Genomic DNA, 14,116 nt, shown 5'->3' with positions numbered 1-14,116 from the left:
GGAGCTGTGCAATCAGAATAGGCACAGTGTACAGGAAAACCATGAAGGTCATTGTCTCCTTTCAATTCTGGTAACTATGAAAAATATATTCTTCCCCCCCCGCTTTCATTTGTTTTTATTTTATGCATATCATTATAATTTGACTGTTAAATAGTACCATAGTAGAATGATTTGATATAGTTATAACAGAAAAAATAAAAGAGAGAAACATTTCATATTACAAGAACCCTTTCCCTGAGAACAATGCAGCAACTATACCCACTGATTGGCCATGCCTGGGTCCTAGTGCACTAATGGTCAATAGAACTCAAAAGAAAACCCAACCTTCCCAATCACTGCCTCAAAGGAATAACTCATGTTGGATTCTTTTGGAAAATAAAAATAATTTTAAAAATAAAATAATAAAAATAATTAAAAAAAATAGTTCTTCCTATTTCAGTCCACAGAAAGATGAATCCATATAACCACCCTGAAACTTATAAGAAAAATGACCTTTATATGCTTCACACCCTCAGTCTTACTTTATAGAAGAGGGAGTGGAGATTTGGGGACAGAGGCAAGCTTACTCACATTCTGTAAGGCTGGCACTTGGGCCAGAGGCTCTGCACACAAAGCCTGAGCTCTCTCTGCATGATGGAAAGATTGTCTGATAGCACTGTTCCCCCCAACCCACCTGCAGGTAGAGAGCGGCCATCCACAAAGGTGACCGGCTTGTTGAGCTGGCGGTACACTTGGGGCACAGGAGGGTAGAGGCGGAAGCACTCCTTGATACACATGGTCAGGTAGGTCATCTTGGCCAGATCATCCCTGCCAGCAACACAGGACGCTTGGGAACTGGGAGCAGTGCGGTCCCAGGAGAAGGTAAACCTATTCCCAACTTTACCATGATATCATTTTCACTTCAGAGGAGTCACAAGGGCTCCAAATAATCTAAGCATAATGTAACACCGGGTGGCCATGCAGACCTAGAAATCTGGAAGGAGAAGGCACAGGATCCTAGAGACATATCTGCACCCCACCCTCAAAGACAAGGCCCCTTTCGTGTCATTCAGGGCCTTACAGAAGTTGCACAAGCGACCCTTTTCTAGTTTCTGCTTGGCTCTCCTTGTGGGCCCAGAATGAAAAAAAAAATGGTAGCCTGATACTTGCTAGCTGAAGGAAACAACCAATGTCCATGGATTAATACTGATAAACTCACATCACTACTCCTTTGGCCACCAGGAAGCTCAGACCCAAATGCGAGGTTCAGCCATCAAAGACAGCCCCAGACTCCAAGTCACTCTCCACACAGTCATGACTTTTCATTTTATTTTTTACTATTTTATTAAATAAGCAAGAAAACTAAACAACAACAGAAAGGGGGAACAGCTGCTGCCAACCTCACCTCATTTCTGGAAGAGCTGTGTATTGTCCAGGCAGCAGGGTGGGTACAATCCCCCACCCCACCCCCTGGGCTGAGCAAGATGGGCCAAACTCACTCTCAGGTTCACTCACCACTGGAAGGAGTCCTGGTCTCCTAGGATCTCTCGAACCTCCTCCCTGCATCGCTGCTGGTGTTCAGGGTAGAGGGCCATGCAGTAGAGAAACCACGAGATACCACTAGTGGTGGTGTCGTGACCTTCAAACATGAACGTGTCCACTTCAGCCCGGAGGTCTGCATCTGACAGCTTGATCCCACTTTCATCCTGAGAGAAGGCACAATGAAACGGCTCAAAGCTTTGAGTGAGGGATAAGAAGAATGCCCAACAGATGCTGCCAGGTGCAAATCTTAGGAGGCATAAGAAAGCTTCTTGGTAGGAGGACCCTGGGTAAGACGATCAGTCCTCACTCAGAAAGACAAACAGGGTGGATATTGGAGAAGGAGAAAACAGGAAACAGGACAGGAGTCTACCACAGAGGGCCTCTGAAAGACTCTAACCAGCAGTGTATCAAAGCAGATGCTGAGACTCATAAGCCAAACTTTGGGCAGAGTGCAGGAAATCTTAGAAAGAAGGAGAAGATAGTAAGATCTGGAGAGGACAGGAGCTCCACAAGGAGAGCAACAGAACTAAAATATCTGGGTACAGGGGTCTTTTCAGAGACTGATACTCCAACCAAGGATCATTCATGGAGATAACTTAGAACCCCTTCACAGATGTAGCCAATGGCAGCTCAGTATCCAAGTGAGTTCCCTAGTAATGGGAACAGGGGCTGTCTCTGACATGAACTCAGTGGCTGGCTCTTTAACCACCTCTCCCTTAAGGGGGAGCAGCCTTGCCAGGCCACAGAAAAGGACAATTCAGCCAGTCCTGATGAGACCTGATAAGCTACAGTCAGATGGAAGAGGAGGAGGACCTTCCCTATCAGTAGACTTGGAGAGGGGCTTGGGAGAAGAGGGAGGGAGGGTGGGATTGGGAGGGAATGAGAGAGGGGGCTACAGCTGGAATACAAGATGAATAAACTGTAATTAATATAAAAATAAATTTTTAAAAAAGAAGAAGAAAGCTTCTTGGTATACTTGGTATATGACTCCAAATTCCCCTGTTCCTTCCAATCCCAGCCTAGACGCTTCCCATTTGTGAAACCCTCCCTGAGCCCTCTGAACTCCTAACTTGTGACTCTACTCAATCCCAGTAATGCCCATTGGTGACACTGTCTCCAGCTGCCAGGGGAAAACTCTTTGTCAGGGTCTGCCTATTGCCCCCGCAGACCTGGCCACTATACTGTTTGCGATGGATGGCAGTAACAGCTCTTTCTCATCTCCACAGTCTAGAAAAGGAACTGACTCAGAACAAGCACTGAGGTTTGTGGAATCGAGGAAGGAAGTGATGGAGGAATGGAAGGATAGGGAGAGGGAGAGAGAGGAGGAGGAAGAGAAGGAGGGAGGGAGGGAGGGAGGGAGGGAGGGAGGGAGGGAGGGAGGGAGTAAAGGAAGGAAGTGAAGAGAATTCAATGCCAAGAGATCTTGGAAGTCTAGAAATGTCTTCAAGCTGTGCCCGGGCTGTCAGTTCCCTAATGTCACAGTCCAACCACATATATGATCCACATTTTACTTTTGTTGATATATGCCATGGCAAGCAGTAGGTAATACTTGCTGGGCAAGGAGCCTGCCTTAGGAGGACAGTCTAAAGACCTTCCTGGGACCAGCTGTCAAGTGGACTACATCCACTTACCCGAGCACCCAGGAGAATGTCCAGAAAGTCCAGATGCTTCCGCTGGTGGATCTTTTTCTGCTCCTTCTCGTCCTGTAGGGCTGCCTTGCGCTGCCTGATGACCTGATCTGGACCAAGAGCATAGGCACCACTGCCTACTCTGGCCCTCTATCAGGAAGGGGGCAGAGGATCCCAAAGGAAGAACCAGGGCTTCCTACTTGGTGTGGAGGCAGGGAAGCTTGAGGGAAAGGCCCACCTGTATGGTCATGGGCTATCTGGCAGGCCCGCAGGAAGCGGCGGCCATGTGGAGTGCACCAGTAAATGAAGTCATTATGGTACTGGAAGGATTCAACGCGCTGCTGCATCAGCAGTGTGAGGTCACTGACTGCCAGGTAGTAGCTGTTGTCGCTATACAGAAGAAGGTGGAGGGAAGGGTAGAAGCCTGAGCATCTTTCTTTTAGGAATCCTACCAACAACATTTCCTGTTCCTCTTCTTACTCCCTTAAGCCTCCTCACTAACAAAAATGTTTCCACCATGAGTAGGGTCTGGATAAATCAGGACAGGACTTATCTCCTCTCCAAGCAGAGAGAAGGAGCCTTTCCAGATTTCTTATCTGAGAGCCTGAGGTGCTCCTGACCTTTGCCCCAGGCCACTGTCTCCTTTGCCGAAGGTGCACTTCATGAGGGTGTCCAACGCCATGTGGCCCACATCACAGAAGATGTCAAAGCTCTTGTTTTCCCTAGCTTTTTTCTCCCACTTGTCCTGGAATCCAGAAAGAGAGAGGAGTTAATGTGGGAACGAGTTGGGCTGCCTGTCCAGAGAAGCAGGTAGGCTAACTACAGATCTTTCTCTCTTCTCCCCCTCCTCCAAATCTAACCCTCCCATCTGTGGACCCCTCACCTTTCTTAGCCCATCTTCATTTCTAAGTGTCAGCTCCCAATACCTAGAAACACATTTTCCCAGGAGCCTGCCTCCCATGGCAACACCTATCAGGATCAAGAATTCCCTACTAGGCAACACAGAGCTACCATGAACTCCTAAAAAAAACAGAAAGGGCAACAGAAACCAAGAACCAAAGAACCATGCACCAAAGACAAGACCAAGTATTATAACCCCCAGAATTACAATCTTCCCAAACCCAGATGCATAGAGGCTAGCATAAAAACACAATCACAGCCAGAACAACATGTCTCCACTAGAGCCCAGCAACCCTATCACAGTAGACTCTGAGAATTACAATGTAGCTGAAACACAAGTCAAAGTCTTTCTGAAGATGATAAAGGGTCCTTAAAGAGAAAATGAATAAAACCGTTAAAGACATTTATGAAAGCACAAACAAACAATTGATGAAAATAACAGAACTTTTCTAGTACTGAAAGTAGAAATAAAATGAATAAAGGAAACCCAAACTATTGGAAATTGGGAAATGAAAATTTTAGGAATTCTAACAGGAACCTCAGAAGCAAGGCTCACCAACAGAGTACAAGAAATAGAAGAAGTCTCAGTTATTTGAGACATGATAGAAGAAATGGATACCTCAGACAAAGAAAATGTTAGATCTCCTGGCACAAACATCCAGGAAATCTGGGACAAAATGAAAAGAACAAATCTAAGAATAATAGGAATAAAGGAAGGAGAAGAAACCCAGGTCAAGGGCACAGAAAATATTTTCAACAAAATCGTAGAGAAAAATGTCCCTAACCTTAAGAAGGAGATGCCTATAAAGGTACAAAAAGCATAGAGAAACCAAACATACTGACCAGGAAAAAAGTTCCCCTTAGCACATAATCAAAATACTAAATGTACAGAAAAAAGAAAGAATATTACAGCTGCAAGTGGAAAAGATCAAATAATATATAAAGGCAGACCTACTATTATAACACCAAACTTCTCAGTGAAGACTCTAAAAGCCAACAGGGCCTGGATAAATGTTTTGCACACTCTAAGAAACCACAGACGCCAGCCCAAACTACTATACCTAGTGAAACTTTTAATGACACTAAATAGAGAAAATAAGATATTCCATGATAAAAATCAATTTTAAGCAATACCCCACAGAAGAGAAATTTCGGTCTAAGGAAGTTAATTACACCCAGAAAAACCCAAGGAACAAATAATCCCAGATCACCAAACTAAAAAGATGAAACACACACACACACACATCCTACCACCACTACCACCAAAATAACAATAAAATAACAGGAATCAACAAACACTGCTCATCCACATCTCCCCACATCCGGAGACTCAATTTTCCAATGAGAAGACACAAACTAGCAGAATGGATTTGAAAACAGGATCCATCCTTCTGGTGCAGCCAAGGATCACACATTCACTTCAAGATAAAAGGATGGAAAAGATATTCCAAGCAAATAGTCCCAAGAAGCAAGCTGCTGTAGCCACTTTAGTATCTGACAAAACAGACTTTAGCACATTCTCCGAAGCTGACCACTACCTGGATACAAAGCAAGTCTCAACAGATACAGGAAAATTGAAATAACACCCTGCACCCTATCTGACCAGCACAGACTAAAGTTGGATATCTACAGCAACAGGAAGCTTACAAACTTGTAGAAATTTCTCTGCAAACTACCGAATGGAAAAAAAATGCAAAAAGACAGAAATTAACTACTTGAACTGAATGAATTTTAGAATTGAATGGAGAAATCTAGACTAGAAGGCTAATGAATACAGGACATACCTGAACTTACAGGATACAATAAAGGCAGTACTAAGAGGCAAGTTCACAGCGCTAAGTGCCTACATTGAAAAACTGGAGAGATGTCATACTAGTAACTTAACAGCACACATGAAAGTTCTAGGACAAAATGAAGAAATCACACCCAGAAGCAGTTAGAAGGCAAGAAATAATCAAACTCATGGTTGAAATCAGCAAAATACAAACAAACAAAAAATAGAATCAATGAAAACAGAGTCGGCTATTTGAGAAAATCAGTAAAGTCAACAAGCACTTACAGCAGTGGTTCTTCACCTTCCTGATGCTTGGACCCTTTTTTACCCTCAAGTTTTAGACATATAATATAGGATAAATACACTAAAATCTGTACACCTAAAGAAGCTGAGCAAGAAGGAGGACCCTTGTTAAGATGATCAACCCTTACTCAGAAAGGCAAATGGGACAGGCATCGTAAGAGAGAGAAAACAGGGAATAGGACAGGAGCCTAGCACAGAGGGCCTCTGAAAGACTCTACCCAACAAGGTATCAAAGCAGAGGCTGAGACTCATAGCCAAACTTTGGGCAGAGTGCAGGGAATCTTAAGAAAGAAGGGAGAAATAGTAAGACCAGGAAGGGACAGGAACTCCACAAAGAGAGCAACAGAACCAAGAAATCTGAGCCCATGGGTATTTTCTGAGACTGATACTCCAACCAAGGACCATGCATGGAGATAACCTAGAACCTCTGCACAGATGTAGCCCATGGCAGTTCAGTCTCCAAATGGGTTCCCTAGTAATGAGAACAGAGACTGTCTCTGACATGAACACAGTAGTTGGTTCTTGGATCACCTCTCTCTGAGGGGGGAACAGCCTTACCAGGCCACAGAGGAAGACAATGCAGCCAATTTGATGAGACCTGATAGGCTAGTATCAGATGGAAGGGGAGGAGAAACTCCCCTATCAGTGGACTGGAAGAGGGGCATGGGAGAAGAGGGAGGAAGGGTGAGATTGGGAGGGAATGAGGGAGGGTGCTACAGATGGGATACAAAGTGAATAAACTGTAATCAATAAAAATAAAGTAATGGGGCTGGAAAAATGGCTCAGAGGTTAAAAGCACTGCCTGCTTTTCCGGAGGACTTGGGTTCAATTCCCAGCACCCATGTGGCAGTTCACAACTGTCTGTAACTCTAGTTCCAGGGATCTGACACCCTCACATAGACACATGCAGGCAAAACACCAATGCACATAAAATAAAAGTAAATAAATTTTTAAAAATTAAAGTAATTTTTTAAAATACCCTTATGCTTTGGTGACGCCCCCCCCCCCAGCCAAAAACTTATTTCACTGCTACTTCATAACTCTGATTTTTCTTTTTTTAACTGTAATTTTTCTACTGTTATGAATTGTAATGTAAATAACTGATATGCAGGATATCTGATACGTGACACTTGTGAAAGGGTTGTTTGACCCCCAAAGGGGTGGTCGCCCCCAGGTTGGAAAATGTTGCCTTATCTAAAATAACTAGTGGCAGAGAGAATATCTAAATTAACAAAATTAGAGGTGAAGGGGGGCTGCATATCAGCAGACACCAGGGAAATCGAGAAAAATCATGAGGACATACTTTAAAAACCTGTAACCTACCAGACTGGAAAGATCTAAATTCCTGATGCTTTGAAACATGGGCAGCCTTCAAACTCTGCTCCAGTAGGGGTCTTATATGGCTTCTCAGAACCAACTGCTGTAACAAGAAAGAGCTAGGTCTCCTACGGAGACAAGAGCCTAAGCTACCTCAATGCTTGGGGCCTCAGTAGCATGCAGCAGGGAGGGGAAGGCAAAGCAGGCCTTTGGCGCAATTGTTGCAGGCATAACGAGGATGGGGACTCAAGGACCCTCTCCACAGGAGAGTACCATTTGCCTTCACCCAGGATAAATGGGGGTGGGTACAGAGCTGGTCCAACAGCACACAATTCCAGGGCCCTGTTACAGAGAGGGAACTCACCAGCATGACATTTGTGGACTCGGCAAATATGGCCACATAAGGCTTCAGCACATCATAATGGAAGCCAGGTGTGAGCAGCTTGCGGTGCTGGAACCATTTGGGCCCATCCAGAACCAGCAATCCTTTCCCTGAGAAGAGAGAGGAGATGGAGGCTGTGAAGTCCAGGCAATCCTGCTCTACTCAGGAGAGCTGGAATCAACCACACACAACCTCTGACACTTCCAAGGCTGGAACACTGTGGGACTGTGCACTACTAGACCCAGCATAAACTCTGGTCCCCACTCCAGGCTGCCAGGGCTGTTACCGTCCTACCAACAACCCCTTTCTTAGCCCCCAGGAAGCTAGCAAGGTTTTGCTTTTGTTTTTGTTTTTTGTTAAAGGAACTTTGGAGACAGATATGGCCTTGGATCAAGAAGACTCAAGTGGAGTCTAGAGCGATGGGTCAAGAGCCCTTAGTGCTCTTACAGAAGACCTGGGTTCAGTCACCAGCACACACATGACAGCTCACAACCACATGTAAGTCCAGTTCTAGAAGATCCAACGCTCTCTAATGGCTCCACAGGTCCCTGTGCAAATGGCATACATCCACACAAACACACATACAGATAAATAAAAGTAAAAATAAGAATAAGCCCAGGTGAGGTGCGTATGCACCATTCATCTCAGCACTCACTCAGGAGTCAGAGGCAGGTGGATCCCTCACTTTGAGTTCAGAGCCAGTCTGTTCTACATAGAGAGTTCTAGGCCAACTAAGGCAACATAGTGAGACTCTGTCCCAAAAATTAGTTAATTAGTTAGTTAGTTAAAAGAAGATGACTCAACAACTCCCACTGTTTTCAACATTAGTCTACATACTGACAGCCAAAGTTGGCCCATCTTCCCTGCCCAGCTTCATCTACTAATCAAAGTCTGCCCCCCAGCCATTCAGACAGCTTGCAGCCTCCATGGCCCTACAACTATTAAGCTTTATCTGAGACCCTTCTTCTGGAAAGCACCACCATTTAATATCCTATAGGATCAACTCTAGGGTTGCCTCCTCTAGGGAGCCACTCTTCGAGCACACATCACCTTGCCTCAGCTTGGAAGGGAGGGAAGATGAATGTCCAGCCAGGAAAGGTGTCTAACACCTATATCCTGACAGGCAGGAGCTCTCTTTTTGTCCCCTTGCCTCCCTATAGAGACACTAAGTTTAGGACAGGAACTCAGCAACCAGGCAGTCCACTGGAGGGATGGAGCTGAGTGTGGCAGGTCATTTACCACAAGGGAGGGAAGGGAAGGCACAGAAAGATAGATGGCCACTTACCGATCCACTGGAGGAAGAAGTCATACACATCTGGGGCCTTTGGGTCTGCAGGACAAAGGGACATCAGTCAAGAAGAAATAGGATAATCCCAAATGAGGCATACTGATGAATGTGGTAGGGATATGGTCATTCTTTTCCCAGACTTTAGACACAGGCCGTGACCTCCCTCAACTTGGTCCCTGGCCTGTTATTCTCAGGAAACCCCACCCTCTCTCCAGGGCACCTTACCCCCACGGCTGTATACAGCTTTGGCATAGTCAGGCTCATAGATGTTCAGGAAACCAATGAATTGTCCAAGCCAGAGTGGGTGGGCATAAGGGAACTGTTGGGACCAGGATACCACCTTGTCCAGGCTTCCTAACTTCTGGATCTGAAATGATAACAGAAGACAAGGACCACTCAGGAACCCAGTGTTCCCAGCAGACTCCAGATTTCTGGGCAGAGAAGGAAGGATGCTGCCCAGGCAGATCCTGGAACCTCCTTCCATCCTCCTGCATTCCCTCTCCTGTGCATGTCTAAATACCCTATCCAGTCCCAGAGTTGATGCTCTAAGTCCAGGAATCCTTGTCACACCTAAACCACTCCCCTCAAAGACCCAATATTATCCTACTTTCATTTCCAACCACCAGCTATGCCCTCTCTGCAGTTCTGGCTCCCAGTCCTCTGTAGAGTTTGGTGTAATCTCCCTGCAAAATCATCTTTTTGAATACTGAATTCAACCGAAAGGGTTGCCTCATGCGTGCATTATCAAGGAACGGAAATGATAAAAATCATCTTTATCTATAGGTAAAAATAATATTCATGGTTCCCCTACCTCCTTTCTAGCTGGCATCCCTGAACTTCTCCCTTCTGCTGCATCTTTCTTCTTTTCTGTCTGTTCTTAAAGTGAATAAGGTAACACCATCTTGTCCTCATTCTGCTTTGATCTACTTAGAGAATTCTCAAACCTCTACCTTCCCAATAGTCATTCATGTCTTGCCAACAAATTTGGAATTTCCATGACTCTCACCATGCCCAAACGTATTAACCAAATAATTAAGGTTTAAGTCAAAAATAATTGACGTGTTATGTCTAAATAACTACGATTTTCTGCTTAAGCAAATGTTGCAAGGTGACTCTGACCCTCATCTAACAAACATGAGACCTTGGCCTCAGTCAGAGACTGTCATGACCTCTTTAGAGACAGCCTTCTTCTATGGTCCCTAATTGTCCCCAGGAGCCCAGTGAGAATGAGGACAGCTCTCAGCATCTGGACCCACTTTTGCAGCTGCAATCCCTCAAAATGGCTGCTGAGACATTGTTCTTCTATAGGCCATGTGGTTGCTGGCGAACTTCTCTGAGTTACACAACAAATGCCTCAGATTTATCCTCAGATGCCCTAAACTAGGACACTTGTTATCAGGTCTTGGACAGCTTGTTTTCTCACAAAGGAAGGAAGCAGGAGAAAAACAGGACATAGAGATAAAAATCATCTGCACTCGGCTCCCAAGCAACCTGCCTCAGCCATTCATTTGCACCAGTGTTGACCCCAGCAGAAGCGACCAATAGGAAGGTCTTGCTCTCCAAGAGTCTGAGTAAGTTAAACTCCAAGATTCTGATCAGGAAGGGACATTAAGAAAGCTTAGTTGAACTATGACCTCTACATAGGTTAGAACAGTTCATTCAAAGGCCAACAGAACTATCTCACATGACATAGCAGGCCAGGGATCATGACTGAGCTTCCTTCCTGTTAACAAATCTGCTCAGGCCATTCCCTAATGGACCAAAAGATCAGTTGGCCAGTGTTCAAGGGACAAGCTGCCTGCTTCACCAGTCTGCTATAGCCACAGCTCTCGTGGGGACTGCTTGAGAACAAAATTAATCTGCTTGGGGAGACGGTTCAGTAAGAAGCACTTGCTTCCCAGGCATGCAGACCCAAGTTTGAACCCTAGCACCCTACTTAAAAGGCAGAGGTAGTGGCTAGCATCTGTAACCCCAAGGTGAAATAGAAAGATCAAGGGAGAGGCCTACCAGTCTTGCCAAGATGGAGAGCTCCAGGATTAGTAGAAGACCTTGTCTCAAAAACTGAGATAGAAGGGGCCAGAGAAACGGCTCAGCAGTTAAAAGCTATATACTGCTCTTGTGAAAGACCCGGGCCTCAGCACCCACAGGGGTCTGCCCATAATCTCCTGCAATCAAGCTTCTGGGAATCTGACACCCTCTTCTGGACTCTGCCAGCATCTGTACTCATATGTGCACATCCCCACACTCCACACGCGCACATACACACACACACACACACACACACACACACACACACACGAGTTAGGTAAGTCAGCTCTTGCCTAACCCCTCAAACTTAAGGCCACAGAGAATATCTATTATATACAAAGTATTCCTTGTGCTCCTCAGAGGCCCCTGGGGAAACTGGGTATTTCCTGCCTCAAAGGGACTCGTTCTGAGAGATCTGAATGGGATGAGAAGTAGATGCCACCAGGGTCTCCATAGCCAAGAAGGGGGAAACTAATCCTGGTAGGCACTTCCACACCTCGCAGGCCCTTCCCCCACCAACTCTCTTCATTTCCCTCCCATGTCCACTTTCACTCTGTGTTAGGATCACTTTTCTGTTGCTTGGCTCTTTGTTTTTTTTCTGTTTGCTTTTTGGTTCATGTGTTGTATGGATTAAAATGTCCAGCCTTGACTTGAATCCTAAACCATTATGTGCCCTTAACTGAACACCTTATACCCTGTGTATCTCAACTTCCCCATCTTTACTCACACTAAGGAAACAAATCCACACCCTGCCCCTCACATTCTCAGGACTAGGTATGAATCCAACTACAGCAGAGCTGCCAAGCCCTGGAGAAATGCAATGGTGCTGTGCCTGTGATGGTTTCTCAGGAAATGCTTATAGTGCTCAAGATCAGCTACCACTCCAACCTTGGCATGTCCTTCCCTGTGCCAAGCCAATGCCCTCCAGGTAGTTGTACTGGCATTGAGAAGCTGAAGCTAGGCTGTGTTCCAGGCTCTCTGATTACTTCCAAGCAAAGGCGGGTGGATCACCTGGGCAGAAGAGAGCAGCCAGCTCTGTCATGGAGTTGTTAGAGAGTGAGGACCACACGCCATAGGACTCCACTGACTGAGGGCTCTCCCCAGTTCTGAAGAAAGTAGGAAAGCATGAACTGGGCACAGAGAAAGGGATTAAGAGTCTTCCCACATGCCTCTCTGTGGGAAGCAGAGTGCTGTCTCAAGCTGTGGACAGCTGCCTGCCTGGCGAGCTTGTTTTGTTATAGATTGTTCAGTGAAAAATATGCTTTGGCCTTTACCTTGAGACAGAAACAAGCAGGAAGTTTTGGCAAGTTTCTTTTCCTTGTCTGTTAAACCTTGGACCATGTCTGTCATACACGAATGTGGTCCCTGAAAACAAGCTTAACTGTTTCATGACTCCTGTCCTTGGACTAACATGAACTGTGTGAACTGTGTTTGCGTTGTCTTTAAAAAGGAATTGGAAAATAAATTCGGGGCTTTTTCAGTAACGACCGATAGCCCTCTCGAATCTATCCTAAGTTTTCTGTCTCTTTCCTTTAACCTGTAATCTCTCAATCTCCCCTCTCTCCGTTGTGACCTGAATTACCTACGGCAGGTTTCATCACCTCTCATGAGCCTTTAGGATGTGGCCTTGACCTTCCATACTTGGCAGAGACCCTTCCAAGTCCTCCTGATTCCTCACCTCCCTTCTCCACCATTCTCCATCCTCTTCAGAAACCTCTCCCTACAGTCTAGCCTCGTGTGTTCATTCATTAAGACATTGCACTGTACCTTAAGGGTGCTGTAATAAATCAGACTAGATCTCCAATCTCTAGAAGTCTCAGACTAGGAGAGAAGATGAAAGGCGCTAAGATGAAAAGAATGGAGCAGAAGCACACCCTGGGGGAGCATGTCCACCCTCCTGGCAGGAGGGAAGGCTCTAGTGTCTGTTTTCTCTCAGCAAACCATCTTTGCTTTTTGTTTGTTTTGTCTTGTTTTTTAATCCTGGGTGCTCAGTGGTACAGGTAAATTTACAGTTTATCCCCAACAGGTTATCTGTAGGGGGCAAGAGTGAGATTAGAGGCCAAGTTCATTTCCAGTGTCAATTCCAAAAGTGAGACAATTCCCCAGAGGGAGGAATAAAGAAGTAGAGAGAATTATAACCCCTTTCTCAGACTTCATCACTAGAATCCACACCTGGGCTCCCAATCCTCCCTGCACCTCAAAACACTCTGGAAGATTTCCTCTTAGGCTCCCAGTTCCAACTAAAATATTAAGTCTCCAGATACTGGAGAAAAGGAAGGAAATTCTTCTCCCTCTCGATTCCAAACCCCTACCTTGCGTTCAAAGCCCCATGACAGGAGTTCCTGACACTGGGTGCTAAGGGAAACTCCTACTGTGATGCTTTAACAAGAGAAGCAAACAGGATCTGAGCCTGGGGAAAATGCTATCATTCCTCAGCCACACAAAGGGGAGACAGAAGGTGCCTCCCAGCTTTGGGGCACCAACCTCTCAGACATGCTGGGAGGCCTCAGGAAGAACAAGCCTCCACACAGACTTGCACTTTGGGCCTCAGAATAATGGGAAAGCACATCAGGTGCTCTTAAGCTCCAACTCTGAAGGGTTGTGCTGCTTCTGAAGCCAGCTTGAAAGGCAGGAGTGAGAAAGCTGACTAGAAGTCACAGTTCCAGGCATCACCCCCTGCCCAAACGGGTGGCCTCCCTTCCCAGCCTCTATGGGATTAGGCCCAGTTCACCCACATCCTCACATACCTCAAGGGCATGACCAAAGAGCCAGTGGGTGGGAGGCCCTGGAAAGTTGTCCAAAGCTTTGGCCAGCTTCTGCCTCCGAAACAGCAGCTTGAGGAGCTTGAGGACGCCTATGATCAGGACGAGTATGGAAGCCCACACACCCAAGCGGGACAGGCTCGGGGAGAGGAGGCTGAGGGCCATGGCTAAACTTGCAAGGAAGGCCTGGGCTCCAGACTGCCTCCAGCTGAC

General features: G+C 45.9%; 1 protein-coding gene across 1 annotated transcript in view; it reads right to left on the bottom strand.

Annotated features, from left to right (window-relative positions):
• Positions 1 to 14,116, bottom strand: part of LOC110539796 (cytochrome P450 4B1) — a 16,050-nt gene extending 1,934 nt beyond the window's left edge. Inside the window, exons 1-9 of the mRNA XM_021626619.2 lie at positions 13,889 to 14,116; positions 9,339 to 9,480; positions 9,111 to 9,155; positions 7,808 to 7,935; positions 3,770 to 3,894; positions 3,388 to 3,539; positions 3,153 to 3,259; positions 1,495 to 1,685; positions 674 to 807 (exon numbers count right to left, since the gene is read on the bottom strand). Of these exons, the coding sequence (XP_021482294.1) occupies positions 674 to 807; positions 1,495 to 1,685; positions 3,153 to 3,259; positions 3,388 to 3,539; positions 3,770 to 3,894; positions 7,808 to 7,935; positions 9,111 to 9,155; positions 9,339 to 9,480; positions 13,889 to 14,068 (1,204 nt within the window). The 5' untranslated portion in view covers positions 14,069 to 14,116. The remainder of the gene's footprint in view (positions 1 to 673; positions 808 to 1,494; positions 1,686 to 3,152; positions 3,260 to 3,387; positions 3,540 to 3,769; positions 3,895 to 7,807; positions 7,936 to 9,110; positions 9,156 to 9,338; positions 9,481 to 13,888) is intronic.

This window comes from Meriones unguiculatus, chromosome 3 (assembly GCF_030254825.1).
Source record: "Meriones unguiculatus strain TT.TT164.6M chromosome 3, Bangor_MerUng_6.1, whole genome shotgun sequence".
In the NCBI taxonomy this organism is placed as follows: domain Eukaryota; kingdom Metazoa; phylum Chordata; class Mammalia; order Rodentia; family Muridae; genus Meriones; species Meriones unguiculatus.
This window is presented reverse-complemented; position numbering and strand designations above follow the sequence as displayed.